Here is a 15,688-nt window from a genome sequence, read left to right on the forward strand (position 1 = left end):
AAAAATTTAGTTTTTGTAATGTAGAAGTTTATCATATGCACATAGAGGTGGGTTGTCTGTGCTTAGTGCTTTGGACCAGTTTTTGCTTCAAGTGAGGTGTCTGCTTAGTTTTAAGTTTCAGGGCAGTGCTAGCCCTCCTACATGCAGAGAACAGGCAAACCGCTACACCAGCTGAAGTAGGGAATAAAACCAAATCTTTTTTCTCTTGGTTCGACCTTCCTAATCTTGAGAATGAAACTGTAGCTGCCTATAGGGTGATTACCCCACGTATTGTAAGAGATATGCCAAACTGGTACTGGACATTATCTGGCTGAGCCCCCCTGAGTCTGGTGCAGTTTTCTTTGGGAAAGTGCAGATTAAGGGCATCTGCCCACTTCAGTCTCACTTTGTCGATTGAAAACTCACTCTGCCCAGTTCTTACCCCAAGCTCCTATTAACAAAAATATCAACATGGTGAAGAGGAAGCAAACTGTTCAGTGCAGCTTGCCGCTGCAAGTATCTCTATTGTATTTCTATGCCATATAGTTCAGCAAATCTTTTGCAGTCCCTTCTAATTGAGAAGACACTACTACTAAACTTAATCTTATACTTCTATATGCTTTTCTTATGAGAATTTCAAAGTGTTTTGGTGAACACAGGAAACTATTTTGTATGGCAATCGTGCGGGGCTCCTTGTGTTTGAGCTAGTGTAGAAAGAACCAAGCAGGATCCTGCAGACAAAGACAGCAACCAGATTTATAGCTGTGATGAGGCAACTCTGCCAAGGTTGAGAAGATGGAGATCTGAAGATAATGCTCTGCTAAAAGATCAGCCCTATAAAAGGAGGGCAGGAAGATGTCAGCAGCTAAAAGTCTGAAGGATAGCCAAAGTGGGCAGCCCGTGCTGGTATTTGGGAACATAAGGAAACCGAGACCACCTCTTTGAAGTACATCTAATTAAGGGGCCAACAGTAAGCAACCCTTCCTCACCACTCTTTATCAAGTGAATATAAGCATCTAACTTCACCCTGTTAACACCACAGTTTGACAATAAACACAGCACTATGGCTCTGAGCTGGATCAGAAATTTCAAGGCTATGTAACACACACACTGACTCTGGCTCTTTTTTGGGCTTAATTTGTTTTAAAAAAAATGTTGACAGGCTAACTTGGTTTTGGCAAGCTTTACACCAGATCAGATATCGTCTGCCTCTGCTGCTGTAACAACACCGTATCAGGTATCGCCCATCTTTCTGCAGCTACTGTAAAAATACAAAACCAACGCTAATTCTGTGCTTGGGCTAAAACAAATGTGTGTGTCTGCATCTGATCTGAATCAAATTTATATTGATGAGTTGATCAGACAGTGCACCAAATTAGTATTCATGATCCTTGACCAGGAGCCTTGGATGCCTACTGTAATCGATAGTGTCGGTGTCCCCTTTTACACTTGGTTTTGCATGATCTTAAAATCTATTTCTCGGTGTTTCTCAACCATAAAAAGATTCTCTGTTTCCAAAGGGATTCAGCATGTGTCCGTGTGTACTCCTGCTGTTTACAGCTCCTGAAGAAAAAGCTCGCTGACTCGAGCGCCGAACCTGTCAGGCCTGCTGGGCACCCCGACTGGCAATCCAGGGAGCTCATCCCAGTGGTCTGGAAAGGAGACTTCGAGGGGCGGGCGCGGGTCCTGCCTCCCGGGGACGGAGAGCGCGGCGGTGCCGCAGCACACGCTCGGCCGGGCACTCCAGGAACTTGGAAGGAGCCCTGGCAAACCCACCCAAGCCTCGCTAGCGGCGCCTCAAGCCTGGCAGCAGCACCCCGGCAGCAGCAGGCCACGGCCGCGTGTGCGGCCTCCCCACGCCCCCCACGGGCTGTAGCGGGGGGGTCTGACCCGCCCGGCCTCGGGGAGGCTTCTGGCCAAGCCTGCCCTGTCCTGCCCGCCCCGCCGCGCCGCAGCACAGGGGGGCGAAAGGGCTGGGACAGCACCCCCCACCCCCCCCCGGCAAACCCCGGCGCTTCGGGCCTAGCCCGCCCCGGCCGCCCTTGGGGGCTGGGGACCGGCAGCCGCTCCCCGGGCCCGGGTGGGCCGCGGCACGGGAGGGCTCAGCTTTTCACGGGGCTGCCCAGCTGAGGGGCCCCTCGGAGCGCTGAGTGCCCCCCGGGAGGGGACAGGGCACCCCGTCCTCTCCACGCGGCCGGGACCGAGTGGCCGGCACGGAGCTGTCCGGGGCGGGGCGGTAGCACCGGGGCGGGAGCGGGGGGGGGGAGGTGCCGCCGCCGCCCGGCCCCGCCCGGCCCTCCTCTTCCGGGGCGCCCGCCCTCCGCCCGCCCTTTCTCTCCGCCGCGCCCGTGGGGAGCAGCTGCGGCCGGCGCGGCCCGCCGGGACCCGCCCCGCCTCTTCGCCGGGCACCTGCTCGGGGCGGAGCGGCGGCGGCCGGAGCGGCGGCGGGAGGCGGCGGCGGCGGCGGCTCCGGAAGCGGCCCCGCTGGCGGTGAGTGTGGGGGCCGGCGGCGGGGCCTGGTCAGGCCCGGCGTGGGGGGGGCGGGGGCCTGGCCGGTGCCGCGGGCAGGGTGAGGCCGGGCGGGAGCCGGGGCCGGGCGCTCGGAGCCCGGGGGCGGCGGCGGTCATTGTCCCTGTCAGCGCCGCCTGCGCGCCCGGCGCCGGACGGCCCCATCCCCCGCCTCGGCGGCCGGGCAGGGGCGGGCCGGGCCGCTGGGGCTCCGCCGGGCCGGGGAGCACGAAGCTGCCGCGCCCATCGTAGGACCCGCCGGCCTGCCCGGCCCACGGGCGGCCGAGGCGAGCGGGGAGTACTGCTCTCGTTCCCCACGCCGCCCCGGGAGGCGTGGGCCGGCGGCGGGTGCTGCGGGGACGGGAGGTCAGCGGGGGCCCTGCTGAGCCCCCCGGCTCTGCTGGTGCCCGGGCAGCCTGGAGCAGCGGCCGCCGTAACCCGCCTCTCCCCGTGGGCGTGCCCGCGGGGGGACCTGTGCGTGTACGTGTATACAGGTCCACGCGTGTGTGTTTTGCGGTACGAGGCACGTAGCTCAAGCGCTCGGCCAGGTTTGGGAGGGCCGGGAACAAAGCAGGGGGCAGTGGGACTGGCGGTGCCGTGGCCTCGTGTCTCCACGGTTCCCGAAAACCGGTGTTGCTGTGACCCGGCTGGGCCAGTGGCCCAGCGCCCCACGGCGCGGCGACGCGCTGTTACTCTAAGGACAGCGTTTTCCTCAGAGGTGAGCAAGGCATCCGAGGCAGCAGTCCCTGCTCCTAGTAATTTATGTGCTGTCGCACACAGATTTACAACCGTTAGTGTGTTTATAATAACTTAAAGCTGCACATGTTTTGTACAGCAGCCATATCTTAATTTTAGCATGTCTTTGGTTTAGCTTAATACATTTTCAGGATTGAGTCAAACCAAAGCAAGATGAATTGGTGCTGATTTGACCCAGTCTGTGGGGTTTTGATACTACTTTGGTTGATTTGGTCCATTATGCCCAGTTATTCATACACATCTGAGGGGGCAGTAATGTCTCAGGAGGAATCGGTGATAGCAATCTCCTTGCTTGGCTCAACTCCATCCAGAACAGCAACGCCTAATTTTTATTGCAATTCTTAAAACGCCCCAAGTCACTTGTAAATATAGTTTAGGTTCCTGAATTACAAGGGTTTAAAACAAAGGCTACTCAGATTGCTGGGAGATTTTAATTACCTGCTTACGTTGTGTGTTTCTGGGCCTCAAGGAAAAGTGAATCTTCTGTGAAAGTTTTTGCTGGGTGTGGACAGCTGAAGGAAGAGCGTGGAAGAGGGTGCCAGGAAGGGAGGGGAAGAAACATGCAAAAGGCATGGAAGGATCTCTGGTGATACAAGCCATATTGTGGCAGGCTGTGAGACACAAGGCTGGGCAGAGAGGGGCAGAGAACATGGATGACTAAGTCTTTCCCCTTGTTTTCATCTTCCCACTCTGAAGGACTAATCAGAAGCTACAAGAATTTTTCTGTTGGCTTTTTTTTAATATTGGTGTTGATGAGGTGAGCTGAAATTAATTAACTTCCTTTAAAGACACACCCTGTTATCCTGATAAACAGCTGTCTGTCTTAATGAGTGTCCATGTACTCCTCCACATCTGCCTTCAGCAAAATAACTGGTATTTCTGCCACCGCTTTTGTAAGAGCGATCAAACCATCTCTCCACCCGCCTGAGCTGTGCTGAGATGGGCTTGATTTCGGTGCAGTCTTGCCTTGTGGGTGTTCACCTGTCAGGAGGTAACGTAGGCTGGGTTGGTGTCGCAGCAAGCTGGCAGGCGATGTGGTTGCACGCGGTGAGGTTTGCTTTTCCTCTCAGGTGGCAGCAGGCGCTCGCTGTCTGCGGGGAAAGGAGGAAGCGTGCTGGGAGTCTTCCAGCAAGGGCTCATTTCTCCGGTGTGGCTGGGGAAGGCAGCCTGGAATTCCCGGCCTCCTGGCAGCGCTGCTGCGTGGCGTTGCTGATTCTGAATAACTAAGGGGTTTCTTTTGGTTTTCCAGTGTTTTTGTGGCTTAAGGTGAAAAAGCAAAGGTCTCCATTATGGTTTGTACGTGTTGGAGAGCTTTCAGTAGGCAGGAAGTTGTGGCTTGTCTCTGGGACTGTGACAGGAGCGGATTTAACATGTTGCTGGTGGCAGCTTAGAAACTGGTAGGCAGAAGCAGCTGGGGATGCCGCTGTGACATTTAAGGCTCTGTAATAGATGGGCGTTAAAGGCCTCTAATTCAATGCATTATAGAAAAGGCTCACCAATACATTTATGGGTTGTGCTTTCTGTAAAACACACACACAAAAATGTATATTTGAGAGTGAAATACCTGATTTATTATGTGATACAGATTTATCCTGCTCAGTCTTTCCAAGCTGGCATTGTAATCTGTTTTTCTGCAAAGGTGAGGCACCGCCTGCTAATTAGTGCCATTAAATGGGTTAGTTTTAAATGAGAGCATGCTGAGCTTAAGCTACATGCTCAGTAGATCTGCTCAGTTATTTTTGTTCTTTTGCTCAAATATGCAGGGGAATAATTTTTGTGTATCCCAAGGAATTGCTTAAAATTTTAGTGGTCCGTTAAGAAGTACTGTATGCTTCAGCTAGGCCTGAACTTTCTATCCTACTGGGAGTGTAAGGGGGAGCAGTGGTTTTATTTATTTAGATAGATACACTGTATGGCAAGCAGAGGGGAATGATGCCTGAATGCTGCCACTGGGTGGGATGGTTACCTTGCTAGCATGAGGTCTGGTTGTCTGTTAATGATCCTCAGTATTGGGATACTGCCTGTGTAAAGCCTGCCTCCCCCAGCTTGTACCAAAGAAAAATGATAAAGTTGGGGAGGAGGACACGAAGTTCTCTAAAGCTGCAGTGACGGTGGTTTCAGGAGACCAGAGGGAACCCTATTTCTCAGCAGGCAAACTGGAGCATTGGAGCTCACCTCTCTCGGGTGGTGGCACACTTGGCAGGAGTGTGGGCTTGTGGTGCTGCCTCCTGCCATCACTGCCCATTGTTCCCAGCCACAACTGCTTGGGGAAATGCTGTGGACCTGATCAGGAAACTTGGTAAGCATAGCATGGGATAAAAAGAGAAAGAAAGGGGAAGAAAAAAAAAAAAGGAATATCCCTGTCATCTCCCTGGTGGTGTCATCTCCAGGCTGTGTTGCCAGTGCAGCTGAGGCTGCAGTGGTCTGGGGGTGCTTCCAGGCCTACTGCAAAATATTTTGGAGATTCAAAACATGACCTTGGATGTGTGGAAGGTGCTCTGAGAGTGACGGGTGAAGGGATCTGTAATCAGAAAGAGCACTTGTTGAGTATTAGAAAGCTGTGAGGAAACTGGGGAAAGAAATTTGGATCTTGGTCATTTGTGTTGATCTGTTACCTGCTGTGTTGTCTAAAAGAGGGAATGGTTTAGAAATCCCTTAGCCAAGTTTCATTTGCCTCAGCTGGGGTGTGTGTCCTTGATGTAAACAGCTGTTCTAGCTCATAGTTTTCAGACCTGTCACATGCATCCTGCCCTGAGGTGATGTGCCTCGAGTCGGGAGTCTGTGGACTGGCAGAGCTGTAACTGCTCCAGGCATCTCTCTGGTGCTGGGGCAACGATGCTGGATCATGGGGTAGGGTTGCACTGCACATGTCATGGCATCCTTCCTCCAGCCCCTGCAGGGTTGGGGGTGATGGATGAAAGTGCCAGTTGGGAGCTGTGGTTTTGAGGTTGAGGGTGTTTAGTAGAAAAATCGTTGAGAAATGGGTGCATGTGTGGCCTAGTGTGGCACTGGGAGCCACTGCCTGTGATGATGGTACTCAAGCCAATCTGTGAAGCACTGACTAAAGGAGATTTGAAGTCCTGTTGCAGGTTCTCAAATGTTTTGCTGGGAGATGTTTCTCTGTACTTTTTCCTGGGCATTTGCTGTTGGAGGTGATAAGATTTGCCTGGAAGCTGAATGGGCAAGAACATGCCAGGCTTGTGTCCTGCTTGGACAATGGCTGGGGTGGGAACTGCATGGGACAGCCTTTCAATCAGCTACGATAACTTACCTACTAGAAAAGTTGCCAGTTCTATACTTTTTATTTAAGGATAGGGTAAATGGCTTCCTCTATTGCAGGCGTCAAGATCTTTCTTCTTTCTTTTTTTTTTTTTTTGTCTGGATTGTAGCTGAGCTTTTAATTTGATTTGTATTTCTGTCTAATATTGGCTGGATTGGTGTTGTGACTCTCAATTTCTGGTTTCTTTTTCTTGACAGACACTGCAGCAATACATGCTTTGGCGTGTCACTCGCAGGTTCTAATTGATCGCCACCTAGAAGTCAGTCAGTGAAAAGCTTTCAGCTACTTCTTATCTATTTGTGCAGTGAGAGAGTAGTGAGCTGGGTGGTTTTTGCAGCAAGGGTCAATGTGTCTCTGTCTACTGTGTGACCCAGCCTATGAAAGACTTGCTTATCCCTTCCTCTAAATGATTTGGGAGGCAATGGCAGTTAAGAATCCCTTAGAGGGGTGAGGAATGACCTTCCTTCAACTACAGGTGAAATGGCAATTGAAGAGCAGGTCCTTGATGGTGAGCACTGCTACTATTGACCTGCCCTTTGCGTGTCCTGCATTGGGTTTCTTCCATGATCTGTTGTAGATGATGGAAGGCACTCAAAAGGCATGTAAAGCAGTCCATGTATTTATGGTCTGTTTACAGGAGAGTTAACTACCTCTGTTCAGTCTGTGCTCTACCTGCAAGGTTTTAGCTGTTTGGAGCTTGCTGGTGTGGGGCTCTTTGCATTAGGAAGAGCTCTAGTTCCCCTCCATTCAGCTAGATGACTGCTAGAAATTTGTGATTTCTTGTATTTCATGATGGAGAAAATCAATGAGATTGAAGATTGCTCTGTTCAGGAGAGCAAGTTGTTAAAAATTCATAGCCTTTCTGAAAGACTGTGTATTCAGGTTGGCACACCCATAAAATTTCTGGTCGTTTTCAAGATACTCCTTTCAGGTTTGTAGTAGATACTACAAGAATTTCGTACTTGTCAAAGCACTCATCTCTCAAGGGTGGAATCAGAGGAGAGCTGGCAGCAGTTCTGAGGCCATTTGTCTTGAGAGGGAAGTTGTCTGATTTCAATTCCAGAAGTCAAGGAAAAGAAAATAAAAGGTGGGGTTTCCATTAATATTTAAAAACTATCTAAGCACAGATACTGATAACTCCTCCAATGAGTCACTTATTGTTGTAACACAACAAACACAAGCAGCTCTATGAACCTAATAATATTGCTTTCTAGTTAAAAAAACTTCTTTGTGTTTTCATAGTGACAGCATCCCATAGAGTACAGCAGGAGGATTTGATGAAATTCGGAACACAGATCATAGCAGGTCCTGGTACCTCTGCTCCAACATGACCTGGCCTTTCAGAAGCATCTGGATGGCTGACTCAGGAACGATAGTGTTCAAGTAATTCACTTGATTCAAGTAATTCTGCTATAGACAGGCTTGCTGCCTGGTACCACCCTACAAAAAGCCTGCTTTTTGATTTGCTTGTTGATTTAAACCTGAACTTAGCAATGTTCTTACAAATTCTGTGTAGATTAATTTTTTAATTCTAGTGTTACACTGGGAATCTTGATTGGAGTCAAGTGTCTGCTGCCTTCACATGCTGCGTATTGCATCTTGAATCTTGCTGTGAGGAAATCGTATTGTGTGGGTCACTTTTTAGGAGGCGCATTGCAATAAATGAACACTTTCTTTCCACTAAACAAAAGGAGTGTCTTCATTGGAAATTACAGTAGTCCTCTTTATCCTAAGGCAAGATCTAGGACATGCTGTCACAGTTCTCATGCATTTAGTACGATTGTTTAGCCAGTCTTGAAAGAATAAGGAATCTCGTTACGTATGTACAGTTTCTAGCTTGATTGGTGTGCAGTGAGAGATCCTCGCATATTGGGTCCTGTATGATGGTTGGGTGAGATTTAATGGTACTTTTGTCTTTTTGGTGTTTACATATTCACTTGAAAATGAAGGATAAAATTCAGAGCTGAAGGGAAGATAGAAGGAAAGAATTTGTATGGCATATAGAACACTGTCACTTTTTAAAGTTTACAAGAAGAGAAGGTACTAGTGAAACTTTGAAGCTTGAGGGACATGCACCTCTTTTTGAAATGTGTTAGGCAGGGTATGTGTGTGTGTTTCTGAAATACTGTTCAGTAAGGTGTGTTTTTATGTGTGAGAAATAGGAAAATATTTTGGTCACAATATAACTTTGAAAAATAATACTTAATATGAGTACTGGCATTGGAGTGTCATTCTTAGCTTTGGCTAGTATGATCTTTGAATAAGTAAAGGGCCTGAAGTTAATTCATGCTATGTAGTCCTCGGGTACATACTTTAGGATCTAAGAGGCAATGCTAACTTCATATTTGAAAGTTCAGGGAACAAATACTATATGTTGTCTTCAGGGTACTTTGGGATTGGTGTTTTTTTCCTTCACCATCTCTTGCAACACTTCTTAAAACTTCTTACCTTGTCTCATGGAAAGATTAATTGCAGAGCAAATACTCTTATGGCAAACAGGAGACATGAGATTTTTAAAATAAATTCAAGAGGATTTTCTCCAGAACTAAGCCATTGCTATGTCTTGCAAATAGTTGTCCGGTTAGCTTATGGTGCAGCTTAATGAGCAGGAAGTGAACGTTTCCAGAATCACTCTGAAATGTAGTAGGTGGCTTGTCTAACGTCCACCTGTGGTGGTAGACATCAGAAGTTTGTTGTACGTTCTCCTCTAAGATACTGCTGGTTGGGCCATGAGCTAATTGTACAAAAAAATCAGATATAGCAAGATGTAATATTTTATTTGACCAATTAGTGTGGGGGAGCGGGTGGCACTGGGTCAGGCATGTGGGTGCTCACCTACTTCTCCAGGTTTCTTGCATATCTTAAAGCTTTCTGGTTTTTCTCCCCTTTTGATTTTAGTTGGTGAGGTAAGATTGTTAAAGGAAATTATTTGAGCACTGGGAGTGTCAAAAAGGCCATACTTGGCCAGTCCAGACTAGTTTTCTGTCTCTATGTGTATATGAGCAAATACTTTCAGAAAATACCAGAGCACGTATAGAGTGGCATTGACCTGGGTGTATTCTTCCAGTTTCAAGTGTCTGGTTGTTCATTAATTTCAGAGCTGCTGATGGATCTGCTTTTGTATATATTTCTGGCCTTTACAGCGTCTTGTGGTAATTAGCAGCTGTAGGCATGGGTATGTGGTTCAAATTCCAAATTTTAACCTGTTACCTGATAATTTCACTCTGCTTTAATCCTTGTGTTTGCTAAATAATGAATAATTATTCCATTCCTATTCACCAGTCATGTTACTGGTGAGTTTATATATCCTTTCATCATGTGTTTTCCAAGTTCCTAGTATCTTTTTGCAAATAAGAGCAAGAAGGGTAGATTCCACTGATTATTTTTCTCATTCTTCTATAGCTTTTATGAGAAGGGGTGCCCAGAGCTATTTCCAGGATTCAGGACCAGTGCCTTCTATCATAGTGCATCCATTGTATATTTAAATGTGCATCTAGGTAGTAAGTTATTAACAAGTTAAGTATAAAAATGAAAAGTGATCTTTTGTACATGGTTTTATTTGGATGAAGTGTGTGATGATACAGCAGTTAAGATGTGATGGAACAGTTAAAGCTTACAGGAGGTCTGTAACCATGTAGAAATATCAGTGTATATTACAAATTTGAAGTTCAGAATATAACTTGGTGCAAAAACATTTTTCTTCATAAACTTGATTTTAAAGCTGGCTGTCTCTCCCCTCTGTTATCTATAGCATTCAATACATACTAACAAGTACAACATTTTTTCAGTTGCTGCAGCTTGCTTGTGAGATTAACATTTAAAAACAGAGTGAATAGGCAACACAACAAAATGGAAAGAGAAAAAGGGAGCAATGGTCAAGTATTTAAATCTTTATAAAGAAAATAAACTGTGTTCTAAGAGCAGCAATTAGGAAAAAAGTTATTTGCCTTAATGGGAATTGGAGGAATCCTAAAAAATATGCCTCACCCCAACTTTGAAGCATCTAATACTATACTTGTTAAAAAACAGCTGTCCCTGTTGCAATTTGTAGTGCGATTCTGTTATCATAGTAAACTGTATTATTTTTACAGCTTCAAGAAACTCATATAAGCAGTGAGAGAAGATGACAAGGTCTAGATCAAGATCACCACGATGGAAACCAAGGTAAATATTTATCTATAACTTGCGTTCTGAAATGTAGCTCTGTGTGAGGATTATAATTAGGACTTAAAACTTGTGTAAAAGAAAGAAAATTGTATCCAGAATTGCAACTTGTAAAGTGTATCTTATAAATTAGAATTTGTTTTCCAAACTGAATACCTTCTGCAATTTCTTTTCCCAACTCACAATTTTATTGCGACTTCTAAGATGGAGGTGTTAAGGTTTTGCTGTCTTGTCAGGAACCTTGTTCAACTTGTGTGTTTTGGGACTTGGAGCTACCCTAAGTACAAAATACAAGCATCAAACTAGTTAAGGTTATTTTTACTCAAGCACCACTGGGTTCATTTAATGTCTAACTCACTCCTGTTTTGCCTCTTGGTCTACAGGGAGGGCCAGATTGACTGTTAAAAAAAATACTTCTGAGTTTAAACACCACAGGCGCTTTCCAAGCCTTTGGGGCTGATCTTTAACACGGTTAGATATGCCTTGCAGCATAATGCAAACTGAAACCATGGGAGTTAGTGCCCTTCTTTTTGGACACTAGCCTAGAAGTGTGTCATTGATGTTCGTCACCAGAATAACATCCAGGTTACTTCATGCTGCTAGTTACCTGCCTGATTTTTAGGACTTGGAATGGAAACTTGAGATGTTAAAACTAGGAGGCTGGAATACAATTTTAAACTTTCAAGAGCTTGAAGCTGCTTTTCTGATGGTTTTGGGTTGCTTTTCTAAACAGACTAAGTTGTGATGACCAAGACCAAGGGAGTTGGTTGGATAACACAGAAAAATGTATGTGGGTTTTTATTTGTTCGTTTTTAAAAAGAAATCCTATCTACTTCTGTGCTAGATTGATAGTTGTGAATATGTCCTTTGAGTGAAGGGCAGGGGCGAATGCCCCAGCTCTCATTAAAATGCAAGCCTTAACCAGAACAACGTGGCATGGCAGCAGCAGTATGGGTGCTATTGGAAGTTAGCCATTGGAGTTTTATGAAGATCTGTGGTTCTGAGTTTGAACTCGTTTGCAGAAATGGAGCAGATAGTTACACCAAATTGTACATTTACAATATGCGTACAGAAGTGACTTCCTTGAATTTTTTCAATTTATATTTTTCAATGGTTTTATTAAAAAGTGTGTTGAGAGTGTAGAGTGTATATTTGAATACGAGTAGAACTGTTATGTCTTGGATTACTTTCTGGTTCTTCCTAGTGGCTTGTGCTGTTTTTTTAAGGAAATTTTGTCTGAAATAACTCTTCACAGGTTGCTTTCCTTTTTGTAACTGTAGGTGAAAATGCAAAGCTGAGTGATGCGATTGGGTGGATCTTAGCAACTGAAATTTTTAATAGCAAAACCTGCAATAAGTGTGGAAGTGCATATGTGTACATGTGTGTATATGTACAGACAATTATACAAGAAGACCAAAACATCTTTCTCAAACTTGGTCTCTTCTGCAGGGAAAAGCCTACCTGTGTGACATTAAGTAGGATAATTTATAATGTTTTCAATCAGTTTTTGGGGTTGCTTTGACATGCAAAGAAAACCTGAAAAGGTTTTTTTCTTTTTAAAAATTTTTTTGCGGCTCTTTGTATGCTTTTTTTCCTTCCCCTTTTTCTTTTGGCACTGAAAAAGATAGAGAATGCTTGAGAAGTGTGAAAATGTTTATAACAGTTGTTTTCAATGTAGTGGAAACTTCATATATATGAAATTATTTTTAGTTTTACATGGAAAAATGCAAAGAGAAAATGATTGTCTTACTATTTTGAGTGGGTATTTTTACTATGAAAACTTTCAGCAGAGTGAAAGTAAGCTTGATACTCTAGCCAGGCAAGTGACACTTTGAATATCCTGGCTTGTGTTTTTAATTTTTTACCAGTTGATTAAAATTGTATACTAAATGTTCCTTAGGGAATAGAATTTCTCATGAAGAGGTTGTTTCAATTTTATGGGACTACTCAAAGTGAATTTTATTTTTGCCTTAGGTCCTTATCTCCAGCATTTAGGAGTCCAGAGCACCATAGGCAAAGGCATGCTCATATTAATTATGACTGTGAATATAAAAGCTTTCGTAAGGACCCAAAGAAACCTATGCCTTGGAGAACAGAAGATGAAAAATATGGACAAAGCAATTCCAGGTTTGCACCTCATGGAAATAACCACCAGAGAATATATGAACGTAGGTCACCTTCACCAAACCTGAAAAGAAATCTCATGGAAGATACTTACAGTCATAAACCCTACAGAACACACTCATCTGAAAGAACTGAAAGCAATAGGAGATGCCAGTTACCACCAAAATACTCAGAAATACCATATAAAGAGCATGATCGTCCATTTTACCAACACAAAATGGAAGAAAGATACATGTTTGAGCACTACAAAGTCACTGGAAATGAAAAAGGAATGAAACCTTTTCATAGACCATTAGGGGCTTCATTTAAACTTGAAAGAAAATGGCATGAAGATGACTTGAGGCACCAGAGGTTACATGAAGAGAAGTATGGTCAGTCACCCAGAAGAGTTTCTGATGAATTTACGGCCAGGAGCTCTTTACAGAAGAGGTATAGGAATAAAATAATTAAAACCTGGGTATTGTGGTGTAAAGCCTCAAGTGAAAGTCTGTTTTCATTATAGTTGAAGATACCCACCTTGAAACACGTTGGCCACTTTGTAGTTTAATTATGGGCGACTGGTAGTAGTGAAGTATTTGTCTTTTAAGTAAATCATAATGATGGCTAGAGTATGAAAGGATAATATTTCCCTCTTAAGAGCCCCTGCACATCTGTACCTTGGCGTGAGGGATTATGGGTTAACTTGCCACGCATTCTGCTGTTCAACATTCTGCACATATAAGTTCTCGCTTTCTTCTCTAGTGCAAGTGTAAATTGCTTTATGTCAACACAGGTATCCTGAAGATCACGATTACAGAGAATATGGGCACACGTCCAAAAGGGCTAAAGAAATGGAGAGGTATGACGGTGGAGAAGTAGCAAGAAATTCCAAGTGGAAGCAAGAACGTTCTTTTCCACTGTACCAAGAAAAGGAGGAGCAAAGAAATCTGGGTGCCCAGTCCCACCGATCGGCTGAAAGGGAGTACTCGGAGGGTTCTGTCACAAAGATAGCCTATGAGTACAGTCACAAGCGGCGCAGGCATCCGGATGGGGAAAAGCCTTTTTCAGACGATAGAGCTCAGAAATATGTGAAGCAGGAAGACCAGAAATATGGTTCTTCTAAGGGTGTCCGGAATAGCAAAGAGTTAGATTACTTTAGTGGTGGAAGAGCGAGACGGACTGAAGAAGGGCACGTTGAAGTACCTGTTAAATGTAGTTCAAAGAAGGTCTGCAATGCTTGTGTTAACTCTTCCAAAATGGAGGTTGATCTGAGATCTTTTAAAAACAAACCGAAGGAAAGAGTAAGGAAAGAAGGGGAATTCAGGCAAAAAGTAGATTCCTCCGATAGCCAGCATGATTCAAGTCATACTGTTTCAGATGTGAAAATGTCAGATGTCAACTGTAGGAGGGAACGTCTCACAATCAAAGTGGATATGAAGAAAATGGTGACCAAGTACAGGTATTGGTTTCCCCTCAGCTCTTCTTCTTTCTTCCTGTCTCTTTACAGTTTATGAATATTGGCGGAAAGCCGTTTCTTTAAGCAGTAACAAGGACAAACTAAGGTTTTACCTTTTAAATTTTATTTCCTTTAAAAAATTAAGTTACACAGGCTGGAAACTTACAGCCTACCTCTATTAAACAAACAAACAAAAATCCCCTAGTTTATTTCATGCAGCTGTAGTAGGAAGTGCAAAGAGCCCATATGCCTGATACAAACCTGTACTTAAATGTTGCTTTTGATAAGAAAATGTATTACTTTTATTTAAAACCAAAACAATGAAAGTAGAGAAGCCTAGTCCTGTACTTTCTTCTGGAATATGATGTAATTTTTTTGACTGAGTCACCCATTTCCTCTAAAAACCAGATAACCTTTAAATTACATAAATCTCAAGCACACATTCAGATGTTCAAGATCTGAAGTTCAATAAAGCTGTCAAAAAGTTAGAGATCCATGGGTTATGTTGTTTATTGTTGTAACAAATAAAGTGGCAATCTGTTGATGCATCAGAACTGAAGAGCAGTAGAGTCTGCTTCTGTCTGTCTTCTGTGTAATACTTGTGGTTCCCTTTAGCATTCTCAGTGCTGGCTGAATTGGAAAAAAGTGGTAATATTATGAAAATCTAGATGATGGATACATGGTAGAGGGTAAGCAGCTTGGCTTGTGTAGATTTTTGCAGGCTTTTCTGGTTTGTTGCCTTGCTGTTGCAGGCAAGAATGTCATATAATGACAGTAATCCCTTTTGGAAGGGAATAGCTTCCCATCCAAAATGATCAGCCTTCATTTTAAAGGTATTTTGCCTCTTGTCCTAAATAAAACATCTATATCAATTTTTTCCCTTTCTGGTATTTCAGATACATGTAATACAATAGAGGGTTACAAAGACAAGTTGCTGCCTGCACATAAGGGGCTAATATGAAAGACAGAGGAAAGTGGAGTAATGCCTGCCCCCTCCCCTGTCTAGGACATGCATTTAACTTTCTCAATGACAGTTTAAGGAAAGTAATGTCACTTAATTATTGTTGGGTTCTGTTGCAAGCCCACAGGACGATTCCTCTATCTAGTAGCCTCTCGCTACTGTTTTTGAAAGCCTTGCATGATGAATGTGGTAATTATTTGCAGACTGAAGAAACTATTACAGTGATTGCAGCTAATGTAATGTCTGGAAGGTTTGCTTTTGCAGCCAAAAGTGCTAAATACTTTATTTTTTTTAAAGACAAAACCACTAATTTTACAGAAGCTGATGACTGGGAATATTTGTGCTATCTACTTTAGGCATTTAACAAACACCTGACTTGAAATGACACAGCTGAGAAGAATACTTTCTTTATAAACCTGGGGAGCAGGTAGATAATTCAAATCATCTACAGTTGAGGCTGTTTGGATTCCCTCTTGCATGC

The 15,688-nt window shown here is 44.4% G+C and overlaps 1 protein-coding gene across 3 annotated transcripts in view; it reads left to right on the forward strand.

Annotated features, from left to right (window-relative positions):
* Window positions 1–2,328: 2,328 nt before the first annotated feature.
* Window positions 2,329–15,688, forward strand: part of BCLAF3 (BCLAF1 and THRAP3 family member 3) — a 33,607-nt gene continuing 20,247 nt past the window's right edge. For all 3 annotated transcript variants that reach the window (XR_012627537.1, XM_074858673.1, XM_074858675.1), the window contains exons 1-4: window positions 2,329–2,469; window positions 10,615–10,687; window positions 12,662–13,240; window positions 13,584–14,249. Coding sequence is in view for 2 of the 3 variants with exons in the window: in XM_074858673.1 (XP_074714774.1) it covers window positions 10,647–10,687; window positions 12,662–13,240; window positions 13,584–14,249 (1,286 nt within the window). In the remaining variant the exon portion in view is untranslated. The remainder of the gene's footprint in view (window positions 2,470–10,614; window positions 10,688–12,661; window positions 13,241–13,583; window positions 14,250–15,688) is intronic.

The sequence above is a fragment of the Strix uralensis genome, chromosome 2, assembly GCF_047716275.1.
Source record: "Strix uralensis isolate ZFMK-TIS-50842 chromosome 2, bStrUra1, whole genome shotgun sequence".
Classification (NCBI taxonomy): Eukaryota; Metazoa; Chordata; class Aves; order Strigiformes; family Strigidae; genus Strix; species Strix uralensis.